This window comes from Coptis chinensis, chromosome 1, assembly GCF_015680905.1.
Source record: "Coptis chinensis isolate HL-2020 chromosome 1, ASM1568090v1, whole genome shotgun sequence".
Lineage (NCBI taxonomy): Eukaryota > Viridiplantae > Streptophyta > Magnoliopsida > Ranunculales > Ranunculaceae > Coptis > Coptis chinensis.
The window spans coordinates 50,522,419-50,541,994 of record NC_141456.1 but is presented as its reverse complement, the minus strand read 5'-3'; the positions used below and the strand labels follow the sequence as shown (position 1 = coordinate 50,541,994).

The 19,576-nt window shown below is 37.5% G+C and overlaps 2 protein-coding genes across 2 annotated transcripts; both read left to right on the top strand.

The window, feature by feature from the left end:
• Window positions 1-10,770: 10,770 nt before the first annotated feature.
• On the top strand, window positions 10,771-11,690 carry LOC147524430 (uncharacterized). Its single transcript, XM_086574811.1, has 2 exons — window positions 10,771-10,994; window positions 11,102-11,690. The coding sequence occupies exons 1-2, from the start codon at window positions 10,771-10,773 to the stop codon at window positions 11,688-11,690; spliced, it is 813 nt and encodes a 270-aa protein (XP_086430937.1).
• A 1,743-nt stretch (window positions 11,691-13,433) lies between these two features.
• Window positions 13,434-14,003, top strand: LOC147524429 (uncharacterized). The gene has a single exon (XM_086574797.1). The coding sequence runs from the start codon at window positions 13,434-13,436 to the stop codon at window positions 14,001-14,003; it is 570 nt and encodes a 189-aa protein (XP_086430923.1).
• Window positions 14,004-19,576: the final 5,573 nt, after the last annotated feature.

Sequence of the window (19,576 nt, the reverse complement as noted above, 5' to 3'; positions counted from 1 at the left end):
CTTTTAAAAGTTGAGCTAAAATCAACAGATTTTATTTTCTATTATTAATTTCCTCTTTATATATACAAAATATTCTACTCTCTATCTCTATTTCTATTTTCTTCTATCATTTTATATCTATATATATATAAAAGTAAAAATAGATATAAAAACCTTTCAGATATATACATTTAATGATGATAGAGTAAAATATGTTGACTTTAGCTCTATTTTGTTGACTTTAGCTCTACTTTATTGACTTTAACACTACTTTTAAAGGGATAGGGAGCCATTGGACTCAGCCTGAGTGGCGAGTTTCTATCTGCGAAAATCGTTCCCACTAGTCACTAGCCTTGCTACCGAGAAACCAGTTTCATTTTTTTTTCTCTCTTCGACCCCCTTTCTTTTTCTCTCTTCGACCACTCTCTAACCGCATTCACCAAATTTTATATTAATATTTGTACAAAATTTTAAACATTTGTAGAATTTTTGAGTAAAATTTGAAATTAAGATAGTTAATGAGAACAATTTACATGAGACTTTGGTACGAAATTTGTTAACCCTAAACTAGATCATTTACAATTGGACAAAATAAAATGGAAAATAGCAAGTTTAGATTTAAAAATAAATATTATTTTAAATTTGTAAATGTTTAATTATAATCATTTTTATTGGGTCATATTATTGACAGATCCCAAATTGTATAGGGCAAACCCCGACCCAACTTGGGGTCTGCAATTGTGCTGGGCACCACATAGAATCCAATACACCAAAAACCCAACCAGAAAAAAAAAAAAAAAATCAAGAAACCGGTTTTTAACAGTTTTCCATCTCTTATTCTTTTCGTGTTTTTTTTGGGTGTTCGTGCTTGGTGTTTCATCCATATTTTTCTCTTTATCTCAAAATTGTTTGATTTCACGTCAAAAAATTAAAGATTCGGCAAAGAAGATTGAAATTATAATAGATAGTTGTTGAGACGATGGTGATTTCAACAACTCAACAAGGGTTTTGATTTGTGAAGGTATCAGATGAGAATTTGAAGTTTTGGCTAGTTTGGATGGATTTGTTATGGTTCTTGTTGTTGTGTTTGAATAGAAATGATGAATTGAAGAATGTTGATGTTAAATTTTCTTGTTGGTGTAATTAGCTTTCTCCTCTGAACACAAAGCCTTCACTCCTGAAGAAGATGATACTATTATTTGTGCTCGTGCCAAGTTTGGTAACATATGGGCCACGATTGCTCGTTTATTAAATAGTCGCATTGATAACACTAATAATAATATCTGAAATTCTACTCTTAAGCGCAAATCTTCTAGTGAATATGGTGGGATTGATCAATATACCAGGCCGTTTAAGCGTTGGCATGGTTGAGCCTTGTGGTTCTGGGCTTTATCTTAATCCTAGTAGTCCTTCTGGATCGGATGTAAGCGATTCTAGCTTACCTGGGTTCGTCTTTTGGTCATGTTTGTCGACCTGTTGCTAGAACAAGTGGAATTTTATAGATTGAAACTTCTTCATCAACTAATGATCCACCTAGCTACTTCGCTCAGTCTTTCTCTTCCTAGTGCAAGGTTACAAATCAAGTTATAAAAACTCCAGATAATCAAATACCATCTACCCTGCCAAGTGACAATGCCCACAATTTTCTCTATTGCAGCAAAATAATTATACAAGTAACATGGTCTAATCATATATTGGTGTTTCGTCTACATTTGTGCCAAACGGCCTAGCTAGCCTCATCACCTCAACCCAAACTACTTGGTGGTGTCGCCCCAAGCCAATATTTCTAGCAAACTTTTCAAGGCCCAAAACAATTGAGGGCAAGGGTCACAAATGACTTGTATAGGCCGCACAAAGCTCTCATAAACGATATTGTAATGTCGAAATTTCAAACATTTTAGGAAATTCAAACTTTATTGATTAAATTTCAAACTTATATTGATTAGATTTTAAAAAATTGTTTGAAATTTTGTTGTAATTGTGAACAATTTATTAATATGGGATAATCTTTACATTGCTTCTCAATTTCATTACTTTAACCAACTAAATTTTATTTAAAAAAAATACAAGAAAATTACTTTAAAATGTTTTTCATCATTAAGTGGGGGACGAATTTTGATTTTTAATATGTTCTTCATCATTAAGTGGTGGAATTTTTTTGATTTTTGAGGGTTGGGAGAAGTGAGTAAATAATTGAATTTTGAGAGATGGACGGAAAGAGAGTTGGGTTTATGGGGTGTATTAATGTATGATGATGATTGGAAAGAGGGTAAGGGCAATAGAATGTTGCAATAGTTTACTTTGAGATAGTTGGGGAGGTGCCCAATACAAAACATATTTTTTAGAGCAATGACTAATGTTATATATATATATATATATATATATATATATATATATATATATATATATATATATATATATATATATATATATATATAGTGTCACCCTTATCTCACACTGCACCCCTCATGGTCCCTTAGATCTCATCTCACGATCATCAGATCTAATTCATTTAAAAATCGCAAAATTTCAAAATTTCGAACTATTTCAAAAAACAAAAAAACGAAAAAATGTGAAATTGGGTTCTTCTCCACATGAAATTGGGTTCTTCTTCTCCACGCGAAATTGGTTTTTCTTCTCCACGCGTCTTTGCCTTCTGCTTCTAAGTTTCGTTTTAAAGAGGTAACTTTACTATCCTCTCTCCTCAATTTATCTACTATTATTAATTTCTTAGTGTAATTTTCTTAGATAGGAATGAGTTGACATTTTTTTTTTGTTATAATTAGACATTGTATGTATAAAGTGGTCTTTGACTTTGTTGCCCAAATTGGCCAAGCTTTATTAGTGCAATTTAAGGTTGTGTGTTTTTTTTGATGATGGTGATTATGGGAGGGCATTTTGGTGTTATATTATCATATTAAACAAAGAAATCTTTGGTTTGTTTATTGTAAATATAGTAATTCAAATCGATGATTGCATTACATTTGGATATTCAATTTATGTGTGTGTATTTGGTGAGGATATCTTGTAGTATTTTTGAATACATTGATTGGAGATGAGTAAATTTGATAGCTAGTCCTTACTATTGTTCTTAGTCTGTCAAAGTTTTTAGTTTGCTCAGAGTTTTTAGTTTGCTAAGAGTTCTTAGCTTGTCAGAGTTTTTAGTTTGCTCAGAGAATTTGTTTGTTTGTTCATTTGTTTCGGTTTGCTTTTAGTTTCGGTTCACTTTTGCTTTTAGTTTTTAGGTATTTGTTTGTTCATTTGTTTTTTAATGTTATTGTTTTAGGGTTCGATAGTTATTACATATTCAGGTGATTTTACATTTGCATATTTTGATATTTTTTAATTATACAGTGAAATTCGATCTATAAATAAGGTGCCCTATATGTGGAAGTTCAGTATTTAATAGAGTCTCGAGAACCAAAAGGAATCCTAGACGAACTTTTGTGTTTGCGAAAAAAAAATCTGAACATTTGCCTGACGATAAGAAATGTACGTATTTTAAGTGGGCGGATGAAGAAAATTATTGTGGAAGCTCGTCGTCGTCGAATATAACTGATGAATTGAAATATAAAAATTCTTCTGTTCTAGCTCCAACATTTTCCCCAACTGAGAGTCGAGCTTCTATTTGCACAAGGAGGATAACGACTAATTCAGAAATTCACTCAATCGGAATGTTAATATTTAAGTTGTTGTTGGTCTGTCTTCTCTTAACGGTTTTGTGTATTATCAAGCGGCTAGTTAAGGTGTTATTATCTTAGACTGGACATTGGATTTGAAGGTGTCATATGTGTTATTACTTGATCGTAGATGGAATGAAACTATGTAATGATTATGGTGTATTGGGTGTGGAAGGAAGGAGATTTTCACTATGTCGTGTGGCGTTGTCGATGATGAGTTATCCTAAGTTGGGGTTTTTGGTGGAAATTGTGGAGGAGTGCTCGACTTAAGTTGCTTTGGATGTAGCTTCTGCTTTGAATGATGTTGCTCTGGAGGTAACCATCAGTTAGACTTGGGGCTTTGGAACTGTATCTATTTGGAGAATAACGACATCTCTGAGGAAGCTGCACAAGCAGTATAGAAACTTGGTGTTAGAACTCTGTTGGTTAAGAAAAAGGTACTTGGAAATAAGAGAAAGTAGCTTGATTACCATAATTTTGTGGAAGGTGAGAATATAGAAGGTCGCTTGGTATCTTCTTATGTCGAGCATATTGAAGTGGTGACAAATGTTGGGAGCTTAGGTTGAGACCTACACATCTTATATTCTGGTTCACGATATTTTGAGTAATTCTCATTCTCATCTAGTTGTTAAATGTAATGTTAAAAATGATACTATATGATGCATTTTGCTTGGGTGATATTTTTGTAATTGTGGAACAAGTTATATGCTTTGAAAGTTGAATTTGGTGTCTATGAAATGTTCTATATATGTTTGTTCAAGTTGAAATGAATGCATTTGCAATTGTTTCGATCTCTCTGACAGGTTACCTAGTGTTCATTAATCTAAGCACTCTGACAGTTAGTTTTTTTTTTGTGTGGTGCACTGTGAGAGCTCTCTGACATGTTACCTTGTGTTGTTCATTATGAGAGATGGTCTCTGACATGTTTCTTAGAGCGCACTTTGTATGTAAGGAGAGTACACATTGTACAAAAAATGCACTTTGTACCTAGAGTTATTGGTTAAATTTTTTTGGTCGTGACTATTGAAACTTGAAAAGTGAATAAGAATACATGTTAATGGCCAGCAGTAAAAACAAAAACAGAGTTCCAACTGCAAAACATGGTTTCCAAACAAACACAACTATATTTCCAAACATATATCATACAAAAAAAAAAACTTCAAACCAGCTTCAAATTCACAATTAGTCTACTAATTAAATACAACTCCACATAATTAAATAAAACTCTGACAGAGTTCACCGAAAATGCTAGTTAAAACTCTGACAGAGTTCACCGAACAAGCTCATCAATAATCCTTCGAGAGTTTCCAACAACTTATCAGTAATCCTCTGCACTTCAGGATACTCTGAAGATCTAGCAACACCAGTATCTTTACACCAATTACAAAACCCAACAAGCTCATCAATCTGTTTAGCAACAATAGCATAAGCTTTAAAAACTTTCACACATTCCACATACTCCATATTGAAAAATTTATCAAGTAACACTGACAACACTTCACATATATCTCCATACAACTTAAAACTTTCTTGAACAATTGGATACAATGCAATAAGCACCATTCGACAACTCTTCGCCATACCCATCAGTCTACAAGCTAAAAATCGATCAAGAAGAAGTTGTAAATGAGACATCCTTCCTAGAATCCTCTCCAGCTTCATTTCTCGCAATGGAGTTCGAGGTTTTCGCTCCCTAATTCCACCAACATCATTATCAGAGTAAGACCTGCAAAAAAACAAAATTCAACGTTATCCACATGTAACTCATTATACAACGTTCAACTATTCATCTGTCCACTCCAATAGAGAAATATGTTAATGCATCGGAATTCTCATTAGCAATATACTAAAAGCAAGAAAAAATATTCAAGCAAACCTAGAGACTTAAAAAGGGCTCGCCAAATGACAGTCTCAATGCAATATGAGTTGATGTTGGACGATGTTTACGGGTACCAAAATCAATGAAAATAGACAATCTAAAACTTTGGTTGGAACTGCTACTTTGCCGATTAGTTATTGCTTACTAAAGCTACTAGATCAAATTGAATATGGGATTTTTTTTCCTTGGGCCATTTTACAGATCATTAGTGACTACTTACTGAAGCTACTTGGACAAATTGAATATGGGAGTCTACGACAAATCAAAATCAATGACGCTACTAGGAGTCAACGACAGAAATTTACAGTTATCAACTGGCACCAAACTATAACCTGATCTCTTCGTGAACAACACATTAAATCAACCACCCCTGTAAGTGTTCAAACTATCCTACCTATCCCTTGAAACACCACCTTAAACCGACCCGTGTTAGAGTTGCAACTTTCAACTTCATTGGAAACATAATACACAAATTAGTGCAAACATAGAGTATTAGATTTAGTCCATTGTAACAAGCAGGGGTGTGTATAGAAGAATTTTCAGGGACTATTTTGGACCAAGATCCATAAACATTAAGTAACACCAAGTTCTTCATTCCTCTCAATAACCATTACTGGCTAAGAGGCACAAATTTTCACAAATAAAGCTTGGTCAATTTGGGCAACAAAGTCAAAGACCACTTTATACATACAATGTCTAATTAGAACAAAAAAAAATGTCAACTCATTCCTATCTAAGAAAATTACACGAAGAAATTAATAACAGTAGATAAATTGAGGAGAGAGGATAGTAAAGTTACCTCTTTTACAACGAAACTTAGAAGCATAAGGAAAAGACGCGTGGAGAAGAAGAACCAATTTCGCATGGAGAAGAAGAACCCAATTTCGCGTGGAGAATAACCCAATTTCGCGTTTTTTCATTTTTTGTTTTGTTTTTGAAATAGTTTAAAATTTTGAATTTTCATGATTTTTAAATGAATTAGATCTGATGATCTTGAGATGAGATATGAGGGACCAAGAAGGGTGTGAGATAAGGGTGGCATTATAGCCTAATCGTATATATATATATACATACAAAATTGACATACGCATTCCAAAAGCAGATTTTCACATTGAACTAAGAGCTGATTTTTGGTAGAGATGACTTACCTACTATGGATAGTATCTCAACAAAAAATCAGCTTAATTGGATGTCTCTAGTCTTGTCCAGAATTTAAACACCTTTTTGACAATACTAGAGACATCCAATTGAGCTAATATTTTGTGGAGATACTATCCATAGTAGGTAAGTCATCTCTACCAAAAATTAGCCCTTAGTTCAATGTGAAAATCTGCTTTTGGAATGCGTATGTCAATTTAGTATGCGAGCGAGCCCGATATATATATATATATACTCTAGTAATGACTTCCCGTATTGAATAAAATCCGGACTTAAAATATTCATGTGACCAATCCTTTCTTTATTATCTCTCATCTCTCTCTCTCTCTCTCTCCACTTTTTTCTCTCTTGGGACCCACACTCTTCTCCATTTTTACTCTCACGCCCTCTCTCCTCTCTCTCTACTTTACTGATTTTATTCTCCCCCACAGACCCCACACACTCTTTCTCCACTTTTACTTCTCTAGTTATCTGTCTCCCTCTCTTCTTATTTGACTTCTATTATTAATGAACAATTAATCCACACACTCTCTCTCTCTAATCTCTCTCCACATTACAGTGATGGGTCCTCATATGGTCATATATTACCTATTTACATCTAATGGAACTTGGGGAACAAAAATAAACATCTAAATTCAAAAAAAAAAAAAAAAAACGTATATACCCATAAACAGTTCTTTAATGGCCAGTGAAGTAAGGAAAATTGTCTTCGTTCTTGTTCCTGAAAGCATACAAAAAGCACAAGCCCGCAATAGTTCTTCATTGTTCCCATCTTTCCTGCAGTCCAACACATTTGATTATGTTCAAGATTATCAACGTACCAGCCATTTTTGTTACTCTAGGAATGAAGAATACTTTATAGCACTTCTAATGAACGTCTCAAATCCTGAGCAGCTTTCTTGTATGCAAATAATCACCAAAGCTTTTTGGATAGAAAAAGAAGATGAGGATTGTAATTTCAGAGTTCATCTAGAATGATTGACTCACTGCTCCAGTATACATCTACAACTTTTTTTGAATCAGATATTAAAATATCATCTGTTTGCTCTGCTAAGGTCTTGTCTAATGAATCAGCTAAGTTTGTCTCCAAAATAGCTGATGCACAAACCCTCTTGTAAGCCTCATACTCTGTTTGCTCTCTACCATTCGATATCAAATCCCTCAGAGCATCATACCCAACACCTCCAGAACCAATTACCTTGAGAAACTCCTCAGCTGCATGAGGCTTCTTAAAAACTACGATGACACAACTCTTATCCAACAATCTAAGCTCGAAGTCTTCTAAAAACACATCAAGAGTTCCACATAACAGGTTTTTTAATTCTCTGGCAAGCATTCCACTACTAAATCCCCACAATAAAATCAAATCTTTAGAGCACACCTCCATTCACCATAAATCGTGCAATACTGGTAATAATATCTATAACTATCGAAATCCTCATACCTGAAAGCAATGAGAAATACATTATGTAAGAAAATGATTAATAGTAATAACAAATGAGATATTAGGGGGATTTGAGAGAGAGATTGGGTTGGTGGGATTGAAGGGGAAATGGAAGAAAGAGTGAAATGAGAGAGAAGAAAGGTGAGAGAGTGTGCATATTGGTTAGAAGAGAGAGAGAGAGAGAGAGGGAGAGAATATGAATAAAAGTGGAGAAAGGGTGTGTGGGTCGGAAATAAGAAAAAAGTGGAGAGAAAAAAATCACGTGAATTGTTAAGTCCGGATTTTATTTAATACGGGAAGTCCAGATTTTTTTTTTGGGGTCTGTCCAACACAAAATGGGAGGTGCCCATAGAGGATACCTACCTTCTTATTCAACTTGTTTATGTAAATCCTAACTTTGAGTTTTAGTGTGTGTGTGTTGGGGGTATAAGAAGTTGCCAACAAGTTTCCCTCCCTCATTTACAAACCATAACCCCTACATTGCTCAGAATGATCAGTTTTTAAGACAACAAACCAGTGATTATAAGAAAATAATAATGATAGACATATGTAAGATTAATCTCTATAGAAAAAATAAAGGTTTAATTACAGAAATATGCAAAGTACTTAAGTCCTCTTAACACTTGTATCAACATACAATTTTTTTTAACAAACGTATCAATGTACTATGCCTGATTTCACAAAAATATATAGCAACCTGTTAGCACCCGTCAGTTAAGTGATGATGTGTCCGTTAAATGATGATGTATTTTTGTCATCATTTAACGGACACATCATCACTTAACTGACGGACACATCATCATTTAACGGACACATCATCATTTAACTGACGGATGCTAATAGATTAGCATTTTTGTGAAATCGGGCATAGTACATTGATACGTTTGTTAAAAAAAATGTATGTTGATACAAGTGTTAAGATGACCTATGTACGATATTTATGTAATTAAGCCAAAAATAAATTCAATTATCATTTACCCTGATATACTAAAATAAATGTCAAACAAAATGAAGTGAAAAATGTATTTCCAAACATTTAATATATGTCAATCCAATTTCTAAAAGCACATTTAATGTAGTGGCCCATTATGTGATACGGGATTTGGATAAGGACAAAGGGGGAAGGTAGTGAAACAAGGTAGGCCGGGAAGTACTGGATCATGTCTGCGAAACCCTAGAGAGTGGACGTGGCACAAGTAATAGCCGTGGGATGAAGGGAAGGGGAACGGACTGGATAGGGGTGACCCATTAGAGGAGTAATGACCGAAGTCGGGGACAAGAGAGGGAAGCAACTTAATACGTTACCATGGGGAGCAGGGGATTGGAGCCGCAGAACCCTAAGAGGCAGACGTGGCCGTGGTACGGCAATGAGGAGAGCCGTCAGATGAGGGGACAGATGGACGGTACATAGAGGGAGGGGGAGGGGTATAAAAAGAAAGGAAGAGGAGAGAAAAAAAGGGAGGAGGCCGCATTAGAGAAAAGAGGGGGGGAGAGAGAAAAGATAGGAATAGGCAGAGATTTTAGGTTCATACATTTGACGCCGTCTGTGGGGAGAAGAACAAAAGCAAAATAGGAATGGCACCTAAGAAACGGGTAGGCAGACCGAAGAGAGTGGCGGTGCAGGAACTGACACCAGAGGCGATGACTGATGAAGAAGGAGGCATGAGAGAGGAGCCGGAAGCAGACGAGACGCGACTCATGAGAGGAGATAGGGAGGTTAAGAGAGGAGAATGAGGGGTTGAGAAGAGAGAGAGAACGAGAAGAGGAAGGCGTAGATGGAGAGGCGAGCGATAGCTCTGAAGAGGAAGAGGATGAGCCAAACCTCGTTGAAAACCCGGTGACCGGCTTGACAATTGAGCAGGTGCAAGAGATAATAAACAAGGATAGGGAAGCAAACCAGCAGAAGGCCAAGAGTCGGGGAGGAGCAGCTAGTCAGGTGGTGGCGGGGCTAAACCGCAATTCGTTAGCAGACGTCATCTGGACGTCGAAGGTCCCAAAGCGTTTTAATCAGCCTAGATTTGAGAGGTATGACGGTAAGGGGGACCCAGCAGATCACATCCATCATTTCAGGCAGCAGATGCCATTGTGGCAAGAATCAAGATATGATGGGCTGAGATGCATGATGTTCCCGACCAGTTTAAAGGGAGGGGTGTCGGACTGGTATTATCGGTTGCCAACAGGGAGCATAAAGAATTTCCAAGAGTTGGAGCAAGCATTTGTAGATCATTTTATACACCAGAAGAAGTGGGCGGTGGACATCGCAGCCTTGTTCAATGTGAGATAGAGGTCAACGGAGTCAGTAAGGGAATATTTGTGTCAGTTCAAAGCTGAGACATTGAAGGTCGAGAATCTGGATGAGAGAACCGCGGTGATTGCGTTTGAGCGAGGGTTGTGGCCAGGAACGGGAGTGCATCAGTCAGTAGCGAAGAACGAGATTGCAACCTTGCATGAGCTATATCCGCGGGTAGAAAAATACATAAGGTATGAGGACACTTTACAAAAGGAGTCTAAGAGGTCAGGGAAAGCTGTTTTGTCGTTGGAGAAAGACAGGGAGCACCAAAGGGAAAAGGACGTTTGAAAGGGAAAGTGGGTACCGCGGACACCCTCCAAGGGCGGAAAGAGTCCGAGAAATGGCTCGAAGGGAGAACAGAGAAAGGAAGTCGTACCGGGAGATAGAGGTGACACCGTTGAATAGACCCTTGAGAGAAATATTGCTGTTGATTAAAAACTTGCAAGGGTATGAAGGGCCGCAGAACACGCCAATAGAGTTACCAGATAAACCCTTTTGCGCATACCACCAGATGAGAAACCATGAGACGGACGACTGTTACACACTAAAGTGGATGGTCCAGAGGTTGGTGGAAAAGGGCAAAATGAGAGAGAGTTTGTGAGGGATGCACAGAATGAGGAATGTAGGCCGCGACAGGATCAGATATTGGGAACAATTCACGTGATTTTCAGTGGGGAGGTGCTAAGTCATAATGCCCACAGAGATCGAGTAAGGAGGACCGCGAGCATCCAGCAGATCCACAAGGGGACTGATATACCAAGACAAAGGGTAGGGTCAGCAGAGGACAGAGACATGATCATCTTCAACAAGGCGGATTTGCGGGCAGTAGACTCTCCCTATGAGGATGCGTTGGTCATCACGGTGGCGATGGGCAATTACCTGGTGAAGAGAGTGTTGATCGATTGTGGCAGTGCGGTGGACTTGTTTTTCAAAGGAGCATTGGAAGAAATGGGAATGGATCCTAAGCAGTTGAGGCCTCTGCGGACTAATTTATACGGATTCAATGGAAGCATGATAGAGCCTATAGGAGAACTCTTGTTGCTGGTTACCACTGGTCCGGTGACAGTATTCGCGCGGTTCATGGTGGTGGACTCCGCATCACAATACAACGCGATCTTAGAGAGGCGATGGATCCATGAGATGAAGGCCGTCTCATCCACATACTATCAAGTTATAAGGTTCCCTACTCCGACGAGCACATATGAAGTCCGCGGGGATCAGGTGACGGCCAAGAACAGTCATAGGGGTATAGTGAAGTGATTGGTCCACGGGACAGAGGAAGAAAGTTCCCACCCTAGGAAGAGGCAGACATAGCAATTACAGTGTGTCCCCACGGAGAGAAAGTTGGAACCCGCAGAGGGACCGAAGACGCTGGATGAACTCGAAGTGGTAAGTATTGGGGACGGGGAGGAAGAAAGGTTCACGACGGTAGGGTCCAGTCTACCGGAGGGCTGGAGGAGTACATTGATAAAATTCTTGTCAGAAAATAGAGATATGTTTGAGTGGACCATTGAGGATGTAACGGGCTTAGACCCAGAATTTGCATGTCATAAGTTACACATGAGGGAAGATGCCAAACCACTAAGGCAAAAGATGCAGAGCGTTTGACCGAAGTATACGGAGAGCATTCGCGAAGAGGTGGCGCGGTTGAAGGGAGCTGGAATAATTTTGGAAATGGAATTCACCGAGTGGTTATCCAATGTGGTCGCGGTGTCGAAAAAGAACGACAAAGTACGTATGTGCGTAGATTTCACGGACGTGAACACAGAGTGTCCGAAGGATAGTCATCCCATGCCGCGAGTAGATGAATCGGTGGATAGGATGACAGGGTACAAAATATTCTCTTTCATGGACGCGTCTATGGGGTATAACCAGGTCGCGATGTATGGGCCGGATCAGGAGAAGACAACATTTGTGGTAGAAGGCGGCACGTACTGCTACATAAGGATGCCATTTGGGCTGAAGAATGCTGGAGCCACTTTCCAGAGATTGGGAGAGAAAATGTTTGAAAGCAAGATTCGGAAGGGAATTGAGATATACATAGATGACATGGTAGAAAAAAGCATGTCCGAGGAGGAGCATTTAGAGGGCTTACGGGAGACGTTTGGGATACTGCGGAAGTACAATTTGAAGTTAAACCCAGAGAAGTGCACCTTCGGAGTGGCCACAGGAAAGTTCTTGGGCTACATCGTGACTCATCGGGGAATTGAGCCCAATCCAGAGCAGATAAGAGCCTTAATAGAAATGCCTTCACCGCAGAACGTTAAGGAGGTACAACGGTTAGCTGGAAGGGTGGCGGCTTTGAACAAATTCATTTCCAAGTCATCTGATAAATGTAGGCCACTGTATCGATTGTTGAGAGGTACCACAGATTTTTCGTGGACCGCGACATGTGAGGAGGCATTTCAAGAGTTGAAGGGGTATTTGGGCAAGGCGCCTTTATTGTCTCAGCCCGAGGAGGGGGAGAAGTTGTAGTTGTATTTAGGGGCCACCAAGTATGCAGTAAGTTTAGTGCTGGTCCGTTTGGTAGAGAGGGTGGAGAAATCGGTGTATTTTCAAAGCAAAACACTACTGGATGCAGAGACGTGGTATAGTAGGATTGAGAGGTAATCCCTGGTGGTCTTTTCGGCTCTCAAGCTGAAGCCCTATCACTCCGTGGTGGTGGTGACAAACCTACCTCTCAAACAAGCATTAAGGACTGAAAAATCAGGAAGAATGCTGAAATGGGCAGTGATGCTTAGCGCATACGAGATACAATACCAGATAAGGATCGCGGAGAAGGCACAGGCGGTGGCGGAGTTTTTGGCCGAGTTCCCCGCTGAAGATCCCACTTGGGGGGAAGAGATGGTTATGGAACCAGAGAGGGAGGGGGAGTTTGACTAGCTGGACCCTTGGGACAAGAGGAATGGATGGAGGGTATTCGCAGACGGGTCTGCCACCGACGCATACAACGGCATAGGGGTAGTGTTAGTCACACCTGATAATAACAGAATAGAGCAGACAATGAAGTTGGGTTTTGCAGCATCCAGTAATGAAGCTGAGTATGAGGCAATGATAGCAGGACTGAGAATGGCCGAGGATCTGGGTGTGAAGGAACTGACTGTATATTCAGACTCAAATCTCATGGTATGTCAAGTTAATGGAGGGTTCGCTATTCGATGCCTGCGAATGGCAAAGTATTTGAAGGTGGTGCGCGAGAGAGCCAGCAAATTTGTAAAACTCCAATTTGTACATCTGGGTCGCAGTGAGAATAGACATGCGGATGCACTAGCGTATGTTGCGGCAGCCATGCCCGGATCAGAGGAAAAGACAATACGGGTAGGGAGATTGGACAAGCCGAGCACGGAAGAGGTGGTAGAGGTGTGTCAGGTCACGGAAGAGGAAGGGGGATGGATGAAGCCCATCAGATATTTCTTGGATGGAAAGGAGGTTTCGGACAAGAAGGAAAAGAGAAGGTTGGAACAGACGTCCCAGCGGTATGTGCTGGTGGAAGGGGAATTATACCGAAAGAACTTTAGTGGGCCCTTGTTAAAATGTCTGGGGCTGCGATTGGCATCGGAGGTGTTGGCATAATTGCATGAAGGGGACTGTGGGAACCATTCGGTGGGAAGGACTACCGCGCACTGATAAGTGCTCAAAAGTAATGATTTATAACCCCAATTATGTGTATGTTAGTCTCCATTTTATATTTAAATATTCTAATATGATGCAATTTGAGTTTTGCCAGGTCAAAGAACCTAAATGTGAAATATGGAGGGAAAAGAAGTCAAACAAGTCAAAAAGGAGTTACTGGGAATTACAGTTAAAGGCCTAGGGCAAAAATGTCATATTTGTCTCCATAAGTGCTAAGCCTAATGAGACTCTAAAAGAGGATAATAATTGAGTTAGAAGAGTCTTCAATCTGATCTCAAAGCCTTAATTTTGACTTCATAGTAAGATGAGATCAACATGGAAAATAAGTCAGAGTTTCACAAGAATTAGGAAACTGAAAGCTGTCAGAAGCTGCAGCTTGGGAAATAGCCTGCAGGGCAAAGTGGACCTGCACGTCCAACTTTGGTCCAACCGAATTTAACTTTTCCAAGACTGCTTCTAGAAAGATTATAGAGAGTTTGACACAAATAAACATAGGATTCGGATATCTATCCAGACGAGAATGTAAGCCAATATATAAGGCACAAAAACCTCAGTTTATATGATCTAGGAAATTTAGTGTTTTCATCTTAGATCTAGAATTAAGAGAGAAGAAAGTTCAGACCTTTTCACCATTAATAGCAATAAAGATTATTCCTTTTCATATTGTGTTCATAGCATAGTATGAGGGGATAATCTCCCTTCTCTTGGGAGGGGAGATGAAGCCTTTTTCGTATGTTTTAGTTTAGTTCTTCTTCTATCATGTTTTAGTTTAAATCCCTCATTGAGTTTCTTCTTATTCGTCCATTTATCTAATGCTCCTGTGGAGGTTAGGAGGTCTTAGGGTAATTCAAGATTGTGTAGAGTCAAATACCCCAAACCCTAGATTCTTTTCTTCTGGTTTTTAGTGTTCTAGTGTGATGATTGGATTCTTTATGGCACCTCAATTAGTTGTATGGTTAATGCCACATGTGGATTTTCCATGACACCTAGAGTTGTATATTGAATACCACTTAAAGTACAATTTGGTTAGATAGAAGATATCATTGGAGATTGAAGAAGTATTTAATGGAAAGATAGAAAGCACGTTGAAAGCTACATATTATCATCATGGTTATGAGCATAAAGTTTGTAGGTATGGTGAGTTTCTATTGGTGATTTATATTAAGCATGATAGGTAGATCTATTAGACTAATTCTATGATTTTGGTGAATTCATCTCTCCCAAGATATTCTCTCTTGATTCATATTAATATATTTAATTTAGTTTAGTTTATGCTTAGTTTACATCTCAAAACAAATCAACTATATATTCGTCATTACTTAGCCACATCTTTTACTTGCATCCATTAGAGTAACTTAGATTAGGAATTTTTATTATCATCACCTAGTTATTTAGAGTAGGATTGATACCTTGCTAGCCAATATATTAATCAATATTTAATAGGCTAAGTAAGATTTGCAAAAGATACGTAACATAAACAACGACACAAATAATTACGTGTTGTGTGCTTTTTCAATGGCGCCGTTGCCGCTCTAAATTGATTAGGTGATATAATATTTAATTTAGATTACTTTAATTTAGGAATTCATATAGTATAAATTGCATATTTAGAATAATTAGATTAATTTAGCATAATTCAATTAGATTTGCATATTAAAAAGTATTTTCATAAAATTTAGTGTTTGTTTAACAAAAAAAAATAGTACAGAAAACGTATTTATAAATTTCAAAAAATTATGAAATTTTACAGAGTTGATCTGCATAGTATCGGTAATTTATTGAAATTTTTTCAAATTTTTAGTACTTATCTTACCTGGGTAACTAACATCGTCTTTGCAATAACCCGTTTTCAGTTTTCAGGACGCAAGCATCTGTAAAAACAGTCGAGCATAGTTATTTTCACATTATCAAAAATTCTAAATTTTTTACAGGAGGAACCTCAATTCGTCAGGAGCTTCCAATAAAAGTTTGAGTATTGTTTGACCTGTTTTGACAACTTAACTAGTTTCTTGTTTTCAGTGTATTTCTGCGGCTTTTCAGGACAAAGGTCTTTGGAAGAATAGTCGAGAAGAAGAATCTGTAAAACTCCAAATAATCCAAATTTTTTACAGAATCATCCCTGATACGTCAGGAGACTCCAGTAAAAATTTAGTTATTTTTAGTGCTCTTTTACTTATTTATTCAATCGATTGTTTACAGTGTGTGCAGAAAACTTCTCATTGGACTCTACAGGATTGAACAGTACAGAAGAGGGACTTACGAAGCTCCGATTGCTCTGAAATTTTACAGGCTACTTTCTGGACGTATCAGGTAGCTGCTATAAAAATTTCAAAATTTTTGAACTTGTTTTGCTTGCTGTAACAGTAAGTGCTTCTCTTCCACCGTGAATCCCCTGTTAGCGGTTTCATAATTAGCATTAATAGTTAGCATCATAAAGTTTGATAATATAATTTAGTTAATTAAGTGCATATTAGATTATTTTATATAGCTTTATTATCTAGTGCATGAAAACTTGGTTTCGTGATTCACCTCGTAAACGTTTAATCAGAAGAGCTAATTCTTGTAACAATCTTCCAATTCTAGTTTTGGAGGAGACCACACCATCGAACTCAGGATCTAAGTCTGAATCTGAAACACACACACCACTAGTAGATTTAGAGGATACACCAGAGAGAGTACCATTAGCCGCCATGGCTGATCAAAGAACTCATAGCACCTTGTTTCAACCTATCACGGTTCAACCACCGAACTGCATAGTGATGCTCGACAATAACAATAACTATGATATTAAGCCCACCATTCTTAATATGTTGCCAAGATATTATGGCAAAATAAATGAAGAACCGTATAATCATCTGAGTAAGTTCTTGAGCATATTAAGTACTTTTAAAGCACCTCATCTTTCCCCTGAATAGACTAGATTAAGGTTGTTCCCTTTGACTTTTGAGGATGTCGCACTACGTTGGTATAGATCCCTACCCTCTAATTCTATAACTACTTGGGAGCAACTATCACAAAAGTTTATGAAACAATATTACCCTTTACGTAAAACTGAAGCCATGCAATTGGCTATTTCAACCTTCAAAGGAAAACCTAATGAAGAGTTTCATACAACATGGGATAGATTTAATGATTTACTTGTCCATTGTCCACATCATGGTTTTGACATACTTAATATCGTACATTACTTTATAAAAGGTCTTTCACCTATGAACCGTCAGTTAATTGAATCAATGAATGGAGGAAGATTTACTAGTCTTACTCCTGATGAAGCCTACACTTTTTTGCAAAACTTTTCTGAGAGTTCTAAGGATTAGGCCAATAGTAGTGACCATGAGGACATGGCACGGGTAGATGGGGGGATGAGTTTAGTAAACCAGGTATGTATGAGGTTAAAAACGAACTCAATGAGAAACTTGAAGGTGCCATTGCTAGTTTAACCACAGGAATCGAAAACTTAAACAAGAAATTTGATTCATTTACTTCAAACCCTCCAATGAATAATCAACCTCAACAAGCAATGAGTGCCAATCAATTTTGTGAAAGTTGTTTCGCCACAGACCATGATACACTAATTTGTCCAGTATTTGTTGCCCATAACTTTAGTAATAACTATAACCAAGATCCACGAAATAATTATCAATGGAGACAGAACATGTCTCCACAGCAAAACCAATATGGTTTTCAGGGTTATCAAGGGAACAATACATGAATAATAGAGGCACAGTAGTACCTTCTCCACAGTATTATCCACAACAACAACAACAACAACAACAAACAAACAAACATGAACAGAGAATTAGCTATTGATTCTATGGCTAATTACCAGACCCAACCCAATACCACAGATGAAACCATGAAAGCTTTAGCCACCAAAACCAAGAATGAATTCAAAAGAATTGACCAAAAAATTTATATTATGGCTCAACAAATAACTCAACAGATGAGCCAACAATTCAATCAAATACTAGCTAGTCTAGCAGACAGACCCAAGGGAACTCTACCAAGTCAACTGAACAAAACCCTAAAGGTAGAAATGTTTATCAAGTTGAAACCACCCCTTCATCCAAGACTCACGAGGCGGTTAACTCAATATCTACCCTTAGGTCAGGAAAGAAAGTAGATAACAAAGTTGACATACCTGATTCTGATGAAGTTGTTATAACAAAAGATAAGGAAAAGGCAGTTGAAACTAAAAAAACCAAAGAGCAGGTAACCGAAAAAATTCCACCCGCACCATTCTCCTCTAGGTTAAAAGATAACAAAAATGAAGCACAATATAATGAGATCATGAATATTTTTAAAAATCTACATATCAATATTCCTTTTTTAAGTGCAATTAAACAAATACCTTCATATGCAAAATTTATAAAAGACCTAGTAAAGAAGAAAACAAATATTCCTAAGGACGCTTTTATTGCACAAAGTTGTTCATCCTTTCTACAGAACAAAGTCGTAGTAAAACATAAGGACCGGTAGTCCTACAGTTACGTGTAGAATAGGAGAGGACTACACTGATTAAGCATTATTGGATTTAGGTGCTAGTGTGAATTTGTTACCTTACTCAGTTTATAAACAAATAGGGCTAAAGGACTTGAAACCAACAAATGTTAGACTACAGTTAGCAGATAGGTCTATTAAGATTCCACGAGGGGTAATAGAGGATGTGATTATCAAGGGTCTCTCGATTTTTTATTACCCGTTGATTTTATAGTTCTTGACACTTTACCTACAAATGGAAACCAAATTCCTATCATTTTATGTAGACCATTCTTAGCAACAATGTAAGCTCTAATAAATTGTAGGAATGGGAACATGTCTATCACTTCGGGGAATATGAGAGTAGATGTAAACATATTTACACTATTTAGAAACCCTGACGATGATACGGAAAAGATGGATGATCTATGTATAGTACACACAATAGCTAATAAAAGTTTTAGAAACACTCACCACAAAGATCCATTTTTATCATGTGTCTCACAATTAGGCATGAATTATAACAAGGATAATATTATACACCATATTAATACATTGCTAGACACTAGTCAACCTCATACAAAAATAGAAGACATTCGAGCATCTTTATGTCAAAGCTTTTAATTTTTATCAAAGATTTAATTAAGATGTCTCGCTCTCTACTAAAATGTATAGGTCACGCATGGAAAAGAAGGAAGATAAAAATAGCAAAAATCAGATTACAAACAAGTTTTAAGTCTAGGGAATCTGACTATAAAAGACCCATAAATTTATAAAATTAATTACCTAAGCTAGTTAGGGGGGTAACCTTAAGTTTCCCCATTGTTAAACTGGCGACATTAAACGTAGCGCTTATGGGAGGCAACCCAAGTAGTTAAATAGATAGTTTAATCAGTAGCTCATGACAAGGAAATAAAACTAAGAAAATAAATGCGTACCTGAACCTGTGCTGAAGATATAAAGTAAAAAACTCACCGAATTCTTGAGTTTTTTATATTTCCATTCCAATTGTGAGTAGCTTTCTCCAAATCCAA